The 20,715-nt window shown below is 47.3% G+C and overlaps 2 protein-coding genes across 5 annotated transcripts in view; one reads left to right on the top strand and one right to left on the bottom strand.

The window, feature by feature from the left end:
- FAM185A (family with sequence similarity 185 member A) overlaps positions 1-20,262 on the bottom strand; it is an 85,937-nt gene extending 65,675 nt beyond the window's left edge. Inside the window, exons 1-3 of one of the 4 annotated variants that reach the window (XM_075926844.1) lie at positions 19,432-20,262; positions 17,789-17,898; positions 3,417-3,509 (exon numbers count right to left, since the gene is read on the bottom strand). In XM_075926844.1, coding sequence (XP_075782959.1) covers positions 3,417-3,509; positions 17,789-17,898; positions 19,432-19,888 — 660 coding nt within the window. In that variant the 5' untranslated portion in view covers positions 19,889-20,262. The remainder of the gene's footprint in view (positions 1-3,416; positions 3,510-17,788; positions 17,899-19,431) is intronic. The other 3 variants (XM_075926832.1, XM_075926836.1, XM_006137562.4) reach the window with 3 other exon arrangements.
- A 125-nt stretch (positions 20,263-20,387) lies between these two features.
- CCDC146 (coiled-coil domain containing 146) overlaps positions 20,388-20,715 on the top strand; it is a 164,842-nt gene continuing 164,514 nt past the window's right edge. Inside the window, exon 1 of the mRNA XM_075926722.1 lies at positions 20,388-20,518. The gene's annotated coding sequence lies outside the window, so the exon portion shown is untranslated. The remainder of the gene's footprint in view (positions 20,519-20,715) is intronic.

Here is a 20,715-nt window from a genome sequence, read left to right as displayed (position 1 = left end):
AACATACAAGCCATTTTTTGCTTTAGTTTTGATTATTGTACACGTGGGGGATGCGGCAGACAAGAAGCCTGTTAGGTTGCTGGCTGATATCCTCCCAGGTAACCCCATGTAACCCAAACCCTCTTCACCCTCCACCCCTCACTCCCAGCTTCTTTCTGCACCCAACCTCCATCCTCAAACCCGCACCTCCTCCATTAATATCATGAAAGAGCATGGCCTATGACCACTTACGAAATTCTTGGAGTAGCCTCCCATCAAAAATTATTGCTCTCCCCTGACAAATACTTTATCTGATTTTCAGAAATGCTCAACTCTCCTTAACTTCAGTGGAAGCTGTGGGTGCTCAGCATTTTCAAATATCAAAACACTTTTAATTTGGAGCTTAAATATCAATTCAGATGACAATTTTAGGCACTCATATTTGAAAACACTGGACCATTTCACCCTAATATAAGTAAGCACAACTAAGCTGGAACTGACAGAGTTGCATCTACTTATTCCATAGTTAATTTGTTCCTATGTTAAAATAAAAGGAGACTGATTTTTATTTTTAATATTAATAAAAACTAGCATTTAAATCCACTATGGTAGAATTTACATTTATAGATTGACCTCATATGCAAACTTTAAAATGGAGCAAGTTAAATAGTCAAAGATACAAAAAGCAGTCTTATCACTAAGATATCAAATTTGAATCTTAATGTATTAAATTAACTGACACCTACTATATATTTGAGAGAGTTTGTAGGTCTGTTTGTTCAAGAACTCCTCCTAACTTGTAAGAGCTAGAACCACCAAATTCGATATACAGTTTCCCATCATAACTTAAAGCAAGGTAAGGGTTTGGTTGTGCCAGGAAAATGAGATGTGCCTGGGATAGGATTATTTCTTATAGAACAGAAAGAGAGGGCTCTGCTAAATAACAACCATATGGGTGCAGCAAGGCATATAAGATGGAAAGCAGGGACAGTTATACTATATAATGACCACAGGGGGGCAGCAAAGGGCCAGAGACTGGAACCAGAACAGCTACAAATATATAGTAGATAGCTGTCCCTTTCTCACTGGGGCAGCCGGAGGCAAGGGTGGAGAAAGGTACAGCTATCTACTAAACTCTCTCAAATATATGTCTGTCAGTCCCCCAGCCAGAGGACATGCACATGCACTCCTCCTCCAGCTGTGCCCTCTGCAGCTGTAGCAGCCCTGGAGAGGAACTTCTCACCTGGCCCCAGCTGCTTCAGTGAGAGAGGGCTGGGGTTGTCCAGGGGCAGCCTGAATACCAAACCCTTCATCCGCAGCCCCACTCCAGAGCAATGATTTAAATGAAGAAAATAAAAAAAATAATTCAGCTAAGGACCCAAACAACGCTGGATAAATCTTTTAGTACTTTTTATAAAGACAAAGTAAGAAATCCTGAATTCTAGCCTTTAATCCAGCTGGGCTGGAGCAAAGAGGAGGAGCTGCCCAGCCAGCTGGCCGGGGTGTTCAGCCCAGGTGCACCCTTCCCTGCAGGAAGGAGGAGTTGGCCCCAGAGACGGCGTGCGCTGGGGTTTTCCTGCTCCACGATGAGAGGGTGCGGGGAGGGAGGGGGGGGAGGGTGACAAAGGAGTCCTGGGAGGAGGGATGTGCTGGGGACTCCCTGCCCCCACCGGCACCCTGCCCCCACTCCAGAACCCTGTCCCAGCACCCACTAGCACCCTTCCCCAGTACCATGTCCCCTGCTCCCACCAGCACAGTTGGGGCCACATTAGTGAGGCTTGGGGGGGAAGGAGGGGGCGGAGATTTTTGGTTGTTTTTTTTTTGTTTTGGTTTGGGGGGTTTTTGCATCTCCCTTGTGTGGCCCCAACTGACTTTTCTGTGAGTCAGTGACCCCTGACTCAAAACAGATTCCCCGCCCTTCTCATAAATAAAGACAATGCAGAAACTTTTTGTGTTTGACAGTCTTTTATTTAAAAATGAAGCCTGGCCAACAAACCCCTAATTGGAGCCAAGACTCCATCCAGCAGCAGCATAACAACATTCCTGCACCCCCCCAGACCCTAGATCTGAGTCTATCATACACTGGAACCCCTGCCCTATGCCCCTCACATACCCAAACCCAAATTCCTGCACCCTCACATCCACAAGCCTGTGGCTTGCTTAGTATCCCAACCTTCCATCTGACCCCAACACTTCCCAGCCTGGAGCTCCCTCCCTGAGCCAGTGTCCCCTTCTCCACCTCCTCCGGCATTCAAATTTCCTCCCAGAGCTTGCACCTCTCACCCCTTCCCACACTCAAATCCCTCTTTCCTGCCCCAGAGCCCACACATCCTGTCTCAACCCAGTGAGGGTACAGCTAGACTGCAAGAGTTTTTCCAGGATTCTAGAGATATCCCAGAAAAACTCTTTCCCATCTAGGGATGCATTTGTTCTTCTGTTTTTCTAGTGGAAGAGCAAACATGCTCTTTCAGTAACCCCTATATTCCGGCTTCCAAAAGAAGGTTTTTTTCTGACAATTGGTCCAGTCTAGACAGGCCAAATGTTGGAAAAACCTCTTCCTACAGAAGAATCGGGGGGAAAAAGTGGCAGTGTAGAGTGTATAAGGGCTGCGGACAGCAAGTGATGAAGAGGAGGAGAATAGAGAGGATGGGGCTTCAAGGAAGAGGTGGGGTCTTGGGGGAAGGATAGGGCGGTAGATCTTTGCTTGTTCTGAGTTTTAAAAAGTGAACTTGGGTGTAAAAAGGTTGGAGACAACTGCGTTAATGTATTCCTATCTCAAAACAGAACTAGTTTAAGGTACACTGTCCTTTTACTGCACATCAGCTGAGTCCACACAGTCAGTCAGTCAGTGCCCAATACATTAGAGTAGTGATGGGCAATCTAGGCTAGTGAGTGGGCCACATGAGTGGTCATAACCAAGACGGTCTCCTGAGAGAGGGTAGTTCTGCTAACTGTGCTTGCGAACCTAGAATTTGTGGAATTGATTTAACCATAGCAGCGCTCTGATTGGATACACAGGGAGCGTGCAGCTCTCAGTGTCAATTGTTGTGTGCAATCAGCATGCATCTCACTTCACATGCCCTTGCTTTGCATGCATATCACGTTAGCAGTAGGAAAAAAAAATGTATGTGGACAGAAACCAGTGGAATCTGGCAACCTATGGTAAACAAAATGACAAAATGTCTTGGCCACACACAGAACCCCAACAGACCACAGGTTGCCTACCACTGCACTGAATGCATAAGAATTTACACCCCTCTGCTGTGAACAAGACATAAATATATGGAAAAGACAACCGGCAGGCAGGGTAAGAATGAGATGAGATGAAGATTAGCTGATCAGAATCAAGTTGCAATATATAAACATTTCTCAGCATTTACCTATATTACATTAGACAATCTGAAGTATAACAAGGGAGGACTTCACTTTTTGCTTACACTTTTCTTTGCTGCATGAATATCTGCATTTCCATGAAGAGTTCCCAAACAGATCACTTTGCCTCCTTTAGTTTCTACACAGATGTTATGGCTCTGAAAAAAAAAAACATATATATGAATCAAAATAGTTTAGTTCCAGGTTCTGTTTATTTTTTTTTTCAAACTACACAAATCAGCCTTGATTTGCAATCCTCAGCAATTCCACTTCTTGAGCTTCTTCTGGAAGACTGCCGAGCGTGGTAAATAGTTTTGAAGTACACATCTTTCAACTGTGGCAAAAACCAAACTAATTTTTCTTTCTGATTCAAGATATACAAAGATGGATCACTCTGCTCAGCTTTCATCTTGTGAAAGCAACTATTTTGGAGACAAATGGTGTCACTACCTTAAATGTGGAAATACAATTCTTTTTTAAAGTAAAAAAAATACCAAATACCATTTTAATACCAATATTTTGTGGCTGATCTCACTTGAAAACCTGTAATAACTGGGTTTCCAATAATGCCAAACTTGTGTTAAAATGTTGCACTGTTGTAGAGATCAGCCATTAGAAAGTCACTTGCTAATTTTCATTGATAGAAGTTGTAGATTTTAGGACTCAGGGCAAAAATTATTCAACTGCCAAGTTTTACCCATTTCCCTTTCTACTGATAAAGATTAGCCAGGAGACAGAGACTTAGTAAAACATCCAGCATGTTAGGGGGAAGAAGATTAAGGTCAAAAGCTTGAGAACAAGTAAGTCTCAAATAGAAGTGGGTGTAATTATCTTTCATATTTGTGATAATCTTTTCTATCACCCCTTCCTCAGCAAATGATATATTTACTACACTTATTCAGAACAGGCAGCTTCTGCTGAGATAGAAGTATCACTATGTAATGAAAGACCCACCAAGATTTCTTACTCCCCTCTCTTTTAATCTCCTCCTCAGGCATTCCTGGCTCCCAACCTAACTAGAAAACATATGAAGCTACCTTTGGATCTACTTATTCATGAAAAGCATACTAAAGGCATGCAAAGAAAACAAACATGTTTGGCTCACAAATTCAGACTTATGCCATACTATTATTTCATTCTTTAGGGTAGAACCAATGGATGGGTGAAACAATTAACTGCAGAAAAATGAAATAAGCATTGAGTTCTAAATATACAATAGTAATATTTAAAAAAGGATGAACATTTGGGCTTGTTCGCATTGCATCCTGGGGCTAGATGAAGTAGGCCTTTAACTCGAATTTGCAGATTATTATCGAAGGACTATTTCCTGCAGTTTTTACTCAGGCCAAAGTCTCCTGCATATTAGCCAATTTAGAACAAGGCATGCTAAAATTCTGTAATTAAACAAACCAATGTTTTTTTTGCCTCGTTCTTCATCGACAAGGTCAGTTCCCAGAATGCTACACTGGGCAACAAAGTATGGGGAGGAGATGAACAGCTCTCAGTTGTAGAAGAATAATTTAAGGACTACTTAGAAGAGATGGACATGCACATGTCCTTGGGAACGGATCTGATACATCAGAGGATGCTGAGAGTGTTGGCTGATGGAAATGGCTGCAGAGCCATTGGCTCTGAAAACTTTGAAAACTCAGTCAGTCAATGGAAAAAAATCACAGAGCAGGTCCTAGAGGAATCCATTTTCAAACAACTGGAGAAGAAGATCATCAGGAACAGTAGCATAGATTCATCAAGGGAAAGAACTGCTTGACCAACTTGATTGCCTTCTGTGAGGAGATAACTAGCTGGATGGATATGGGGAAAGCAGAGGACATGATATACCTTGACGTTTGCAAAGCATTTGATATAGTTTCCCATAGTATTCTTGCCAACAAATTAAAGAATTATGGATTAGACGAATGGGCCATAAAGTGGATAGAAAGCTGGATAGATTGTCGGGTTCAGTGGGTAGCGATCAAGAGTTAGATGTTTAGTTGGCAGTTGGTATGAAGCAGAGTGGCCCAGCGGTCGGTCTGTAGTTGGTTTTGTTCAACATCTTCATTACTGAGCTGGATGATAGGATGCACTGCACCTTCAGTAAAGTCATGGGTGACACAGACACACTGGAGAGAATAGGGTCCAGAGTTACCCAGACAATTGGAGGATTGAGCCAGAAGAAATCTGATGAGGTTCCATGGCAAGTGCTGAGTCCTGCACTTCCGAGAAAGAATCCCCTGCTCTACCACAGGTTGGGGAACAACTGGCTAAGTAGCAGTTGTGCAGAAAAGAACCTGAGTATTACAGTGAATGAGAAGCTGGATATGAGTCAACAGCGTGACCTTCCTGCCAAGAAGGCTAACAGCATATTGCACTCCATTATTGGGAGCACTGGCAGCAGATTGAGGGAAATTATTACCACCCTCTTTCACCATTGGCGAGGCCTCATATATACTATTGCACCCAGTTTGAGGCCCCTTACTAAAGAAAGGATGTGGACAAATTGGACAGAGTCCAGTGGAGGGCAACAAAAATGATTTGGGGGCTGGAACACATGACTTATGAGGAGAGGCTGAGATAACTGGGCTTATTTAGGCTGCAGAAAAGAAGAAAGAAGGGGGCTTTGGTAGCAACCATCAAGTACTTGAAGGGAGATTCTAAAGAGATGAAGCTAAGCTGTTCTCAATGGTAGCAGATGATGGAACAAGAAGCAATGGTCTCAAGTTGCTGTGCAAGAAGGCTAGGTTGGTTATTAGGGAAAACTATTTCATGATGAGGGTGGTGAAGCACTGGAATGGGTTACCTATGGAGGTTATAGAATTTCCATCCTCAGAAGTTTTTAAGGGCAAGCTTAACAAACCTGGCTGGGCTGATTTAATTGGGGTTAGCTCTGCTTTGAGCAGGGCATTGGACTAGATGACTTTCTGAAGTCTCTTCCCATGCTAATTTTCCATGAAAACAATGTGTTTCACACTTCTATTTTCCTAAAGAGAAACTAAATAAAAATAAAACTGCGCTAATTCAAATAAGTTTACATTAACATCTGCCATACACTTTTTTTTTTTAAAGAAATAACTAGTGCTATTTGGTTGCCACACAGAACTAACATGACACAGGATTAAGGAATAAGGTTAAAAAAAAAAAGACAAGACAAGACAAGACAAAAAGTAAACTCACTTCTGACAAACACCACAGAAGTCACCAAACTAATGATGTCTCAAGAGGAACAAGTCTCAAAGAAGTGCAAATGTTAGGTCTTGAGGGACTGAAGAAGGAGGATGCTTACAATAGGGATGTAAAGGACTAGTCGACTATCCGATAAGCAAATGCTTATCAGATAGTCAACTAGTCGCCCTCCCCTGCCTTTATCAGATAGAGACAGCAAGGCGGGGGGGAGAAGTGGAGGTATTTAAAAGCAGCAATGCCGCATGGAGCCTGGGGTCAACTGGGGAGTCCCTAGCTGATGGTGTCAAGCAGCACTGCCACTTTGAAATTCAGGTGGAGCCAAGGTTTTGCGGAAAAACTTGCCAGTCTAGAGACAGCCACAGGGTTGTAAGGTTCCTCTCTACCACCAGCCTGTTGCACGAGGCAGCTTTGTCTATGCCTACCATAGGTCAAGCTCCCCAACACGACCAGCTATAGGCCACACAAGTATTCCTCCCTAGGCTTTGCAGGCCTTGCTGTTATTTTACAGGTTAGTGATTGCCATATCCAACCCACCAAGTGTCTCCCTGGAGTATTCTGTCCCCACTCCACTCGCATTATTTTGCTGCATCTACAGAAACAGTACACCCAAGCTTACCAGTTTTGCTTCAGATTTATTGCGTTTGTCATTCCCTACACTCCAAGATAAACCAGTTCCATCCTTTGTCTTTAGTCCTGCTCTCATTTTGCAGGTAGCTTAATAAATGTTTATTTGCATACAACACACAATAACCAAACGGCCAGAGAGGTGTCTGTTACCTTGGAAATACTCCTTTCAGCAGGAGGTTTGTCACCTCATAATAATCATTGCAAAGTATGTGTAAGACCAGACTGTTACTAACAAGAGACCTCAGGTGCCACCCTTCAGTGAATTACTAGGCATATATCCTGAGAAAGATGTTACTCAGGTAAAAATCCTTTTTTAAAAGTACAGGCAGTCCCCGGGTTACGTACAAGATAGGGACCATAGGTTTGTTCTTAAGTTGAATTTGTATGTAAGTCGGAACTGGCGTCCAGATTTAGCCGCTGTTGAAACTGACCAGCAGCGGCTGAATCGGACACGCCTGGGGCAGAGCAGCTGGAGTGCTGCTGGGTTGGTCTGGTAGCGCCAACCCTTGGTGCAGCAGGACCAACCCAGCAGCACCCCAGCTACTCTTGGGGACGCCTGGGGCAGAGCAGCTGGGGTGCTGTTGGGTTGGTCCCGCAGTGCCACTCCTCGGCGCTACTGGACCAACCTGGCAGCACCCCAGCTGCTCTGCCCCAGGTGTTCCCAAGTCAGCCGTTGCTGAAACTGACCAGCGGCTGACTACAGGAAGCCCGAGGCAGAGCTGCTCTGCCCCGGGCTTCCTGGAATCAGCCGCTGGTCAGTTTCAACAGTGGCTGAATCTGGACACCTGGGACAGAGCAGCTGGGGCGCTGCCGGGTAGGTCCCCGCAGCGCCGCACCTCGGCGCTGCGGGGACCAACCCGGCAGCACCCCAGCTGCTCTGTCCCAGGCGTCGGCGAGAAACGCCTGGTCTGCTGGGAGGGGGGAGCACATTAGCTGCGCCCCGCCCCCAGCAGACCAGGGAGACGCAGAGTGGCTTTTCTCGCCGCGGAGGACGCGGGCAGTGGGACCACCGAGACGCGCCGCCGCCCGCGTCCTCCGCGGCGAGAAAAGCCTGGTCTGCTGGGGGGGGCACTAGCTCCACGTCTCCCTGGTCTGCAGGGGGGAAGCGCCCCCCGCGCCGCCAAAGGCGGCGACAGTGGAGAGGCACCCCGCACTAGCTGCGCCCCCCCCCCCCTCCAGTTTGTAACTAGGGGTCCGACTTAAGTCGGACTGACAACCCAGGGACTGCCTGTATATTAAAAGAGGGGATCATTCCTGTATGGTCCCCCCTTCCAACTGTAAGCTTCCTAAAGCAATGCAAGCAGGCAATTCTGAAGTTTTCAGGACATTTGATAAGTAGTATTTTCATACACAAAAATAAGCAATTAAGTGATTTATGCTAGATTACAGCACTTTCATTAAGATAGGAAGGAATTTTGTATGGGTGGAACCTAGTTTCCAACATGGATAATCTGTTTTAATACTGCTTCAAGGGCTTCCAACAATACACTCAAACAAGGAGGACAAGTAGGCTTGTATTTTATTAGACCAGGATTTAATTGGTAAACTCTGGAGGATGCCAACCATTTAAATCCAAGCCAGTGGACAGCTGATATTTTAAAATCCTAGTCTCCAGTGAAGCACAGCAAGTTCACCTGTACTTGCAAACAACTCTCATGGAATACAAATGGCCAGGGAGGAAAATGACTGAGCAAATCTTACTAAAATGTAATGTCTCACTAGCCTCAATGATATCAACAGAAGGAAAATGTGAGACAATAACTTTTCATATTGATCACTTTGATTAAATGGAATTGAGTGCTAGATTGTGCAAGCAAAAAAGCAGCTTAGAAATGAATTAAAACAATCAAGTCAAAAAGCCTAAATACAAGAAACTCCTAAGCTGCATCTAGACTGGCAAGTTTTTCTGCAAAAGCACCTGCTTTTGCGGAGAAACTTACCAGCTGAATTTGCGCAAGAACACTGACGATCTCATGGCAGGTGGAAACTGTTGGCTTCTAATTAAAGTTTGAATTCTAAAAGCCTCTGCTGATTGGCTGAGCCTTGGTAGGGGGAGGGGCTTTATAAGGCAGTGGGCAAGTGACCAAGGAGCTTGCAAACAGATGAGTGCTAACGGGGAGTTTTGAGAGGGAGTTCGGAAGGGCGGGAGGTTCTCTTGCCTTTCTTTTTAAATCCCTTTTCCAGGACAGCAGCGATGGTTGGTGATGGGTCTGCTGTTGTTACCTGCACAGCATGTGCCATGTTTGTCTTCCTCCCGGAAGAAAGAACAGATTTCATCTGCACCAAGTGCAAGCTGGTCGACATTTTGGAAGAAAAAATTAGAGGACTGGAGGCCCAAGTGTCGACCCTACGCTTGATCAGAGAGGATGAAGACTTCCTCGATAGAAGGCAGCATTTAATCCTTCAAGCACGGCAGGCAGAAGAGCCAGAGAGGGCAGTACATGACCAAGAAGAGAACTGGCAGCATGTAACTTCTAGAAGGGGAAAAAGGCCAGCACGGGAATCCCCCGATGCTATAGAGGTAAGCAATCGCTTTCAAGCTCTCTCCACAGGCTCTGCAGTGCTGAAAGCTCTGGAAGGGACCTCACAAGGAAGAAACCAGAAGGGAGCACCATCTATTGGAAGGCATGGGATGTGTAGTCCTACGGATGGGGGTTCCATGGTCACCACGCCCAAAAGGAAACGACGGGTGGTGGTGATCGGGGACTCCCTCCTAAGAGGGCTGAGCCATCCCTCTGCCGTCCGGACCTGGAATCTCGAGAGGTGTGCTGCTTACCGGGAGCTCGCATTCAGGATGTCACTGAGAGGCTTACCAAGCTGATCAAACCTTCGGATCGCTACCCCTTCCTGCTTCTCCACATGGGAACTAATGATACGGCCAAGAATGATCTTGAGCGTGTTACTGCGGATTATGTAGCTCTAGGAAGAAGGATCCAAGAATTTGGAGAGCAAGTGGTATTCTCCTCCATCCTCCCTGTTGAAGGGAAAGGACTGGGCAGGGATCGTCAAATTGAGGACATAAATGCGTGGTTGCGCAGATGGTGTCGCAGAGAGGGCTTTGGTTTCTTCAACCATGGGACTCTGTTCTGGGCGCAAGGATTGTTAGGAAGAGATGGGATCCACCTAACGAAGAGAGGAAGGAGCATCTTCGCAGGCAGGCTTGCAAATCTAGTGAGGAGGGCTTTAAACTAGGTTCGTCGGGGGACGGTGACCAAAACCCTGAGGGGAGTGGGAAAGTCGGATACCGGGAAGAAATGCAGAGAGGAAGGGGCAAGAAAGGAGGACCCATGTTTCGAATGGAGAAGATAGGATGATCAACTGGTTACCTGAAGTGTTTGTACACTAATGCGAGAAGCCTGGGCAACAAACAGGAAGAACTGGAGGCCCTGGCCCAGACCAAGAAACATGATTTAATTGGGATAACAGAGACTTGGTGGGATGACTCGCATGACTGGAGCGCTGTCATGGAAGGGTATAGACTGTTCAGGAACAACAGGCAGGGGAGAAAAGGAGGAGGAGTTGCACTATATGTAAGAGAGCACTACGATTGCTCTGAACTCCAGTATAAAGAGGGAGAAAAACCTGTTGAGAGTCTATGGGTTAAGTTTAAAGGAGCAAACAACAGCATTGATGTTGTGGTTGGTGTTTGCTACAGGCCACCGAATCAGGTGGGTGAGGTAGATGAGGCTTTCTTCGGACAACTGAGCGAAGCTTCCAGATCGCAGGCCCTGGTTCTCGTGGGGGACTTTAATCACCCTGGCATCTGCTGGGAAACCTATACGGCAGTACACAGGTAATCCAGGAAGTTTTTGGAGAATGTTGGGGATAACTTCCTGACACAGGTGCTGAAGGACCCGACCAGGGGCCGTGCGCAGCTTGACCTTCTGCTCACAAACAGGGAGGAACTAATGGGGGAAGTGGAGGTGGGTGACAACCTGGGAAGCAGTGATCATGAGATGGTAGATTTCAGGATCCTGACCAAAGGAAGAAAAAAGAGTAATAAAATACACACCTTGGACTTCAAAAAAGCAGATTTTGACTCCCTCAGAGATCTGATGGGCAGAATCCCCTGGGATGTTAACATGAAGGGGAAAGGAGTCCAGGACAGCTGGCAGTATTTTAAAGAAGCCTTATTGAAGGCACAGAAAGAAACCATCCCGACACGTAGCAAGAGAGGCAAACATGGTAGGAGACCGGACTGGCTTACAGGGGAAATCCTTGGTGAACTTAAGCACAAAAAGGAAGCTTACAAAGAGTGGAAACTTGGACAAATGACCAGGGAGGAGTTTAAAGGTATAGCTCGAGAATGCCAGGGGGTTATCAGGAAGGCGAAAGCGCAAATGGAATTGCGACTGGCTAAGGATGTGAAGGATAACAAGAAAGGTTTCTACAGGCATGTTAACAAGAAGAAGGTGATCAGAGAGGGTGTGCGGCCCCTAATGGATGAAGGAGGTAACCTAGTGACAGATGATGTGGGGAAAGCTGAAGTACTCAATGTTTTCTTTGCCTCTGTATTCACGGATAAGGTCGGCTCCTGGACTTCTGCGCCAAGTGACACAAGATGGGATGAAGATGGACAGCCCGTGGTGGGTAAAGAACAGGTTAGGAGCAATTTAGAAAAGCTAAACGTACATAAATCCATGGGTCCGGACTTAGTGCATCCGAGGGTACTGAGGGAGTTGGCAAATGTCATTGTGTAGCCTTTGGCTATTATCTTTGAAAAGTTGTGGAGATCGAGCGAAATCCCGGATGACTGGAAAAAGGCAAATGTAGTGCCCATCTTCAAAAAAGGGAAGAAGGATGATCCAGGGAACTATAGGCCGGTCACTCTTACCTCGGTTCCTGGAAAAATCATGGAAGGGATCCTTAAGGAATCCATATTGAGGCACTTGGATGAGAGGAAAGTGATTAGGAATAGTCAGCATAGATTCACAAAGGGCAAGTCGTGCCTGACCAATCTGATTAGCTTCTATGATGAGGTAACTGGCTCGGTGGACATGGGGAAGTCAGTGGATGTTATATAACTTGACTTTAGCAAGGCTTTTGATACGGTCTCCCACAATATTCTTGCCAGCAAGTTAAGGGATTGTGGATTGGATAAATGGACAGTAAGATGGATAGAAAGATGGCTAGAAGGCCAGGCCCAGCGGGTAGTAATCAATGGCTTGATGTCAGAATGGCGGTCGGTTTCTAGCGGAGTGACCCAAGGTTCAGTTCTAGGACCGGTTTTGTTCAATATCTTAATGATCAGGATGAGGGGATGGATTGCACCCTCAGCAAGCTTGCGGATGACACTAAGTTGGGGGGAGAGGTAGATAGGGTACAGAATGACTTAGACAAATTGGAGGATTGGGCCACAAGAAATCTGATGAGGTTCAACAAGGACAAGTGTAGAGTCCTGCACTTGGGACGGAAGAATCCCAAGCATAGTTACAAGCTGGGGACCAACCGGTTAAGTAGTAGTTCTGCAGAAAAGGTCCTGGGGGTTACAGTGGATGAGACGCTAGATATGAGTCAACAGTGTGCCCTTGTAGCCAAGAAGGCTAACGGCATATTAGGTTGCATTAAGAGGAGCATTGCCAGCAGATCCAGAGATGTCATCATTCCCCTTTATTCGGCTTTGGTGAGGCAGCATCTGGAGTATCGTGTCCAGTTCTGGGCCCCCCACTACAAAAAGGATGTGGACGCATTGGAGAGGGTCCAGCGGAGGGCAACCAAAATGATTAGGGGGCTGGAGAATATGACTTATGAGGAGAGGCTGAGGGACTTGGGTCTGTTTAGTCTGCAGAAGCGAAGACTGAGGGGGGATTTGATAGCAGCCTTCAACTTCCTGAAGGGAGGTTCCAAAGAGGATGGAGAGAGGCTGTTCTCAGTAGTGACAGATGGCAGAACAAGGAGGAATGGTCTCAAGTTGTGGTGGGAGAGGTCCAGGTTGGATATTAGGAAAAACTATTTCACTGGGAAGTTGGTGAAGCACTGGAATGGGTAACCTAGGGAAGTAGTGGAGTCTCCATCCCTAGAGGTGTTTAAGTCTCGGCTTGACAAAGCCCTGGCCGGGTTGATTTAGTTGGAATTGGTCCTGCCTAGAGCAGGGGGCTGGACTTGATGACCTTCTGAGGTCTCTTCCAGTTCTATGATTCCGCAAATACTATGCTGCTCCCGTTCGGGAAAAAGCCCTCTTGCGCAAATGTATTTGCACAAATGTATTTGCGCAAGAGGGCCAATGTAGACAGCTAAAAACTGTTTTGTGCAAAAAAGCCCCGATGGCGAATATGACGATCAGGGCTTTCTTGCGCAAAACCACATCTAGATTGGCATGGACGCCTTTCTGCAAAAAGTGCTTTTGCGCAAAAGCGTCTGTGCCAATCTAGACGCTCTTTTCCGCAAATGCTTTTAACGGAAAAACTTTTCCGTTAAAAGCATTTGCGGAAAATCATGCCAGTCTAGATGTAGCCCTAATGTGAGAACATATCAGGCATTAGGAGGAAATTAGACTTGAACCCATTTTAATGTTGTGGTTAACTAAACAGTACGAAAAGATCACACAGATCCTACTCAGGGTAGTCCAGGGTCAGATGATTTGACTGGGAGTACATGATTCTCCTCTTGCATGATCAAATCTCTGCAGTTTAGGGCTGGGAAGAGGAATGTTGTGAACTCTGGACCAAGGGAAGAAGGACTACTTGTAGAACCTCATGAGATCCTGACAAGTGTAGACAACTTCCTTAGCATATACTTGGCTCTAACATATATTAATAAAACCATATCCCAGGAGCTGAGATTCTATTTTAGAATACTTGTTCAATTTCTAAATTGATAGGAGGAAAGGTCCTTTCATGGACTGATAACTGGTTAAAAAGACAGAAAACAAAGTGTAGGAAAAAATGGTAAGTTTTCAGAATGGAGAGAGGTAACCAGTAGGGTTCTAACGGTCTGTCCTGGGATCAGTCCTATTCAACTTATTTATAAGTGATCTAGAGAAAGGGGTAAATAGTGAGGTGACAAAATTTGCAGATGATACCAAACTGCTCAAGATAGTTAAGACTGAAGCAGACTGTGAAAAGCTTCAAAATGATCTCCCCAGACTAAGTGACTGGGCAACACAATGGAAATGAAATTTAATGTTGATAAATGTAAAGTAATACCCATTAGAAAAAACAATCCCAACTATATCTTCGAGAGAGATCTTAGAGTCATTGTAGATAGTTCTCTGAAAACATCCACCCAATGTGCAGCAGCAGCCAAAAAAAGCAAACAGAATGTTAGGAATCATTAAAAAAGGGCTAGAAAATATAAAACCATGGTACACCCACCTCTTGAATACTGCGTTGAGATGTAGTCACCCGATCGCGAAAAAAGATATATTGGCATTGGAAAAGGTTCAGTAAAGGGCAACAATTAGGGGGTTGGAACAGGTCCATTATGAAGAAAGATTAAAAAGACTTGGACTTTTCAGCTTAGAAAAGAGGAGACTAAGGGGAGTTATCATAAAGGTCTATAACATGACTGGTGTGGAAAAAGTGAATAAGGAAAAGTTATTTACATATTCCCACAATGTAAGAACTAGAGGTCACCAGATGAAATTAACAGGCAACAGGTTTAAAACAAAAGGAAGTTTTTCTTCACTCAGTGCACAGCCAACCTATGAAACTTCTTGCCAGAGGATGTAGAGAATTCTAGGACTTTAACAGGGTTCAAAAAAGAGCTAGATAAATTCATGGAGGTTAGATCCATCAATGACTATTAGCCAGTATGGGTAAAAATGGTGTCCCTAGCCTGTTTCTCTGGAAATGGATGAAAAGAGGGATCACATGATGATTACCTGGTATGTTCCCTCCCTCTGGGGCATCTGGTACTGGCCACTGTCAGCAGGCAGGATACTGGGCTAGATGGACCTTTGGTCTGACCCAGTATGGCCGTTCTTATGTTCTTAGTATGGGCACATGACATCCCGCTCTGGGATGGGGAGGGGGATGAGAAGTTTGGGAGGACCTCAGGGCTGGGACAGAGGTTTGGGCTTCAGGCTCTAGGATGGGGATGAGAGCTTTGAGGTATGGAAGGGGCTCTGAGCTAGGGAAGAACGATTGGTGTGAGAGTGCAGACTCAGAATTAGGATGAGGGGTTTGAAGTGTGTGAGGGATTCAGGAGCATTGGGGTGAAAGCTCAGTTGTGGGCTCTGGGGTGGTTTAAGGGTTTGGGAGCTGCTGAGGTCTGGGACAGATAGTCTGAATGTGGGGATGGTGAGGACTCTGGCTGGAGGTGTGGGCTCTGAGGCGGGTCTCGGCCAGGGATGAGGAGTTCAGACTTTGTGGTGAACTAGGCAGGCTGCTCCAGGCTTGGAGCCAGAGAGCAAGATTCTAACTCTCCATTCCAGCACTCACCCAAGCCCCAGAAGAAGTCCACTGGGAGGGGCATCATGTGTCTCCTCCTCTCTGCCATCCACAGACACAGCACTAGGATCTAGGGGTCATAGTGGACCACAAGCTAAATATGAGTCAGTGTGCCGCTGTTGCAAAAAAAGCAAACATGATTCTAGGATGCATTAACAGGTTTGTTGTGAGCAAGACATGAGAAGTCATTCTTCCATGCTACTCTGCGCTGATTAGGCCTCAGTTGGAGTATTGTGTCCAGTTCTGGGCACCACATTTCAAGAAAGATGTGGAGAAATTGGAGAAGGTCCAGATAAGAACAAGAATGATTAAAGGTCTAAAGAACATGACCTATGAAGAAAGACTGAAAGAATTGGGCTTGTTTAGTTTGGAAAAGAGAAGATTGAGAAGGGCCATGATAGTGGTTTTCAGATATCTAAAAGGGTATCACAAGGAGGAGGGAGAAAACTTGTTCTTCCTGGCCTCTGAGGATAGAACAAGAAGCAATGGGCTTAAACTGCAGCAAGGGAGGTTTAGGTTGGACATTAGGAAAAAGTTCCTAACTGTCAGGGTTTTAAACACTGGAATAAATTACCCAGGGAGGTTGTGGAATCTCCATCTCTGGAGATATTTAAGAGTAGGTTAGATAAATGTCTATCAGGGATGGTCTAGACAGTACTGGATCTTGTCATGAGGGCAGGGGACTGGACTCGATGACCTCTCGAGGTCCCTTCCAGTCCTAGTATTCTATGATTCAACACCACCACTCCCTGAAAGCCAGGCTGCAGCAGTAGCAGTTGCCGAGTAAATTTAGGGTGTCTAGAGCTCTCACCCGCTGCCCATGGCACAGGTCAGGTGAGGCAGTCTGGGGAGGCATTTGAGGACTGGCAAATGGGAAGGGGATGCTCTGGGGGAGATGTGCCAGGGCAGCAGTGGGGCCAGAGGAAAGACCCAGCATCGACATTGGTGGAGCCAGGCCTCCAGGCCCCAACACTGGTGGAACAAAGGCACTGTAGGCCCATGTAACTAGACATCCCTGCTCCCAGTTCACAATACAGGTTAGACCTCCCTGATCCGGCACCCTTGGGACCCGAGTGGTCTCAAAGGAGGGATTTTACCAGACCAGGGAGGTCATTTCTGTCCCCCTCCCATCAGCCCCTAGTCCTGCTCCACTCCTTGCCTGGCCTCCTGGCAGGCTCCCCACATGCGACCAGTCCTGATGCCCTGACATGGCAGCCCAGGGTCCTGCTGCTGGGGCGCTCAGCCTCGCCACGGCAAACCACTGCCCCACCACTTGTGCTCCTGCCCCACCAGCCCTGCAGCACCGTCCTCGCCAGCCCACAGTCCCACCGCTAGGATTCCCGCCTCCCTTCCCCCAAAGCAGACCTATGCTCAGTTGGGGTTCTCAACGCAACCGACCTACTTGGGCAGCACCAGTCCCGCTGCTGGGGCTTCTGATCTCCACCAGCCCTACTGGGCTCCTGGTCTCACCACAGCAAACCGCACTTTGAGCTTTTGAATGAAGAGCTAACTGAATACATTTAAAAGGTCAAAGTGGCTTAGCCAGACTCCTGCAGCAGGGCTCCTAGACACTGGCCTCCCTGCAGCCATCCTGGCTGAGTTCCTGGCCCCCACAGGGCTCCTACCTTTGGTCCTCCACCGGGTCTCTATGGTCCAGCAACATCCAGAACAACTGCTGGACCACGAATGTTGCCGGACCAGAGAGTCCCAGTTGAGAGAGGTTCAACCTGTAGTATGTGGATGGCCTGTGGCAATTTAAGTGAAACAGAAGATTTCTATAATGCACAATCAGCTGGCTGGCTTCTGTTTTTGAGGTCGCTCTGCTGTTCACTGTCTCAAGCCATCTATGATTATTCGCTTGCATACTGTAATCCAGTGCACTAAAAATAATGAGATCAGCTACTGTAATTTCCACAAGAGTTCTTGCACGTGCACTGCATACCATGTCTTCAAGACTAGATTCTGACTTTACAATACCGTATGATGGATATAAAGGGTTACCTGGTTAACTGGCAAGCATCACCCCCACTGGCATGCTTACCAGGGATTGCTGGAACAGACTCCCGCCCCATCCCGTGGGAGGCCACTCTGGCCCAGCCCCGCAGCATGCCAGATAACTGGTTAATTGTAACACTTAAACAGTTAACTTCTTAAATGCTATTTTGCATGCCTATACTGTATTCCATAATACACAGCTGTTTTTTAAATAATCAGTATGGAGGAAGAAAAGCTTTCTGTACCTTTATTGACTCTAAGATGCTAGTCCCCATCTCAGTTTCTATTCTGCAGTTATCACAGTCTATTTTCTGAATCTTCACGCAGCCAGTCCCTGATGTCTTGATATCCAAATCTAGAACAGTTAAAGCAAAAAAATGGGGCTCTCTTTCTTAGTGCTAAAGAAAAACAAACAGTTCTAAAATACCAAAATATCTGGTCTCAATCTATAGCAATTGCATGTACAAGAAAAACCGACCAGCCACAAAAATAATCCACAAACTCAATTTCTTACAAAGCTCAGTCTTCTTCTATTTCACTGTTGGTCAAGTGTTATTTTACAACATGATTTTCCTTGATCAAACTGATAATATTTGAAATCCTAAATACCCTCCAATTTCCGAGACTTTTAAGAGAGTAGTTTAGGTACACTGTATAGCCTCCTGCAGAGAAAGGAATAGCCCACAGAGTATGCCTCCCTCTGAAATTTTCAGTCATCTCAAAATATGCCATTCCTATGATCTCAAAAGTATACTCAAACTTCAAATAACAAATATCTATATATACACAATGTGTGCACCTGCTTCTTCAAGGGAAGCAGGAGGGGCACTGGGAAATCAGTATATTGACTAATGTACCTGCAGAGTAAGTATGAGCCCATGAAAAAAAAAGATGTTTGCATATATTGTTTAACAGCCATTTATGGTACTTATTTCCATAGCATGAGAGCCTCAAACATTTATGAATTCAGTCACACAACAGTTCACTTCTGGTGCAAAGCAGTAAAAAATTGATATGGCTATTGGCCCAAGCCTAGTGAGCAACTATTAGTATCTGGCAGCAGTACCGCTGAGCTGTCTCTAGGATTTGTAGTCACAGCACTGTCTAGATTCAAAGGGAGTTTCTGACTGCTAAAAGATGACATAGGAATTGTACTTGGAAAGAGGAGGCCTCTCCTGGCATCCCTGATACTGCTGTCTTCCAATTTTTGTAACCCGTACAGATGGGCCACCCAAAAGAACACAAGCTAGTAGAGCTCGTGACTCTGACTCACTTAGAGCTTGTGTTGGAGGGTAGCAGGTTGGCTGCATGTAACAAGTCTCGTGGGAACATCTGTGAACTGCAGGTGTGCACAGCCAACTGCACCAGCTCAGATGGAAAATAACAACTTATTAGCAACTCTTACACTACCTGCTGGTTTTTCTTACTGCTTCAACTGCTAGAATCAAAAGACAGTGTGTATACCTCAGCTTTCATTCAAATAAAAAGTACATTTTAGCTCCTGTGGCAGCACAGAAAAGTTTGAAAACATGAAGTCAGAGTACCCTAAAGCCCCAGAAACCAATAGAAAAAGAACAAGAATCCTTTAAAAATTCAGGATTTTTTTTAAGGGGGGGGGGGCAAGGCTAACTGGTGATTTTTGAGTGCCTGAGGCTGGCACTATTGCAACACTCTCTTCAGTATTACAAAGGGGGATGGCAGGAGAGGCCTGGGCCAGGAAACAAGGAGACCAAGGAACAGGCCCTGTTGTCACCCCAGGCCCAGGTGCATGCCTCAGAGTGTGTGAGATCAGGGAGTGTGAGAGATCAGGGATTGGACACACACTGAGGGGCATACAAACACCTCGACTACACAGTGCAGTATCCTTAAGCAGTTAGTCTTGACCTACCAAACTTCAGGGGCGTCTTCACAACAACAGCGGCCTTGCTGTCCATGTGGTCGGAGACTATCGTCATCTCCTTCAGCGCCTCGTCATACTTCACCTGTAGGCGATCCAGATCCACCGCCTGGGGCAGGCTGCTGTCCTCCGCGCTGACTGTGACCAGCGCTCTGTCCGCGTGCGGGTAGCGCAGCGGGTCCAGGGGCCGCACGGTAACGTGGCAGGGCAGCCGCACCTTCAGCTGCCCGAACGGGCTGACAATCAGCGTCCACTCCTTGAGGGGCTTTTCGCCCCTCGTCCTGCCCTCCTCGGGGCCCGGCGGGCTCCCGCCGCCGCTGGTGAGGCTCGTCGCGAGCCGGCTACCGCCTCTCGGCCCTCGCCAGGGGCCGCTGCTGCTCAACAGCCCTGGCCGGACACCTGCCACCCTCACCCCGAGGTGCCACCAGCCCGGGCAGGGGGCCCGCATATTGGCCGGCTCTGAGCCCGGTGCTTGCCCTAGCGCCCTTCTCCGCGCGGGGTGCGGCGTATGGGAACCGGGCAGCGCGCGCGGGGTGGGGTCTGCCCCCGACCGGACGAGTTATGGGGCGCGCCCTGCCCGTCGGCTGGGGAGCATAGCTCAGAGGAAGGGACCCCCCACCCACCGCCGCTCCCTCACATAACTCGAACCCGGGAAAGGGGTGCCAGGGTCTAGGCTGCAGCAGTGCGCCCCACGAGCCGAAGTGGCCGCTGGGAGTTGTAGTTCCAAGCCCTCGGCAAATTCATCGCGAAAGGATTTGCGCGATTAACTACAAATCCCAGCGGGCTACACCCTGACCCCGCGCAGCGGCTTTTAGTCGTCTGTCCGCGAGCCACGGAAATGGGCGGGGGGGGGGGACTTTTCGTGTTCTACTCCTATTGGACAGAGGGAAGACATTCCCACCAATCAGAAGGGAGGGGGAAAGGAGGGGGGAGGGGAAAGGTGGCTGTGTCTCCCTGGCAACCAGAGACGCTCTGGGGCTGGTAAACATGCGGCTTGAGGCTGCTAGGCAGCAGCTAGGGGGCCCCGGAGGGACCCAAACGCCCCGGAGGAGGAACCCGGCTGGTTAGGACACATCAGGTGAGAGGAGCCCTGGTGGCGCAGACGCCTCAGCGCAGCGGCTGGGTGCTTGAGCGGGGAGACGCTGGTTAAAGGACGGTGGGGTCGGGGGCGCTGGGGTGCCAGAGGAGGGGGGAGCCAAGAGGGATTGGGGGAGGGGCTCGCACTCTGCGGGGAGGCAGCCTGGCAGTGCGGTGAGAGGCACCGGGCGGGCGCCC

This window comes from Pelodiscus sinensis, chromosome 1, assembly GCF_049634645.1.
Source record: "Pelodiscus sinensis isolate JC-2024 chromosome 1, ASM4963464v1, whole genome shotgun sequence".
Taxonomy (NCBI): domain Eukaryota; kingdom Metazoa; phylum Chordata; order Testudines; family Trionychidae; genus Pelodiscus; species Pelodiscus sinensis.
The sequence above is the reverse complement of the archived record's forward strand: the minus strand, read 5'-3'. Positions and strand labels throughout refer to the sequence as shown.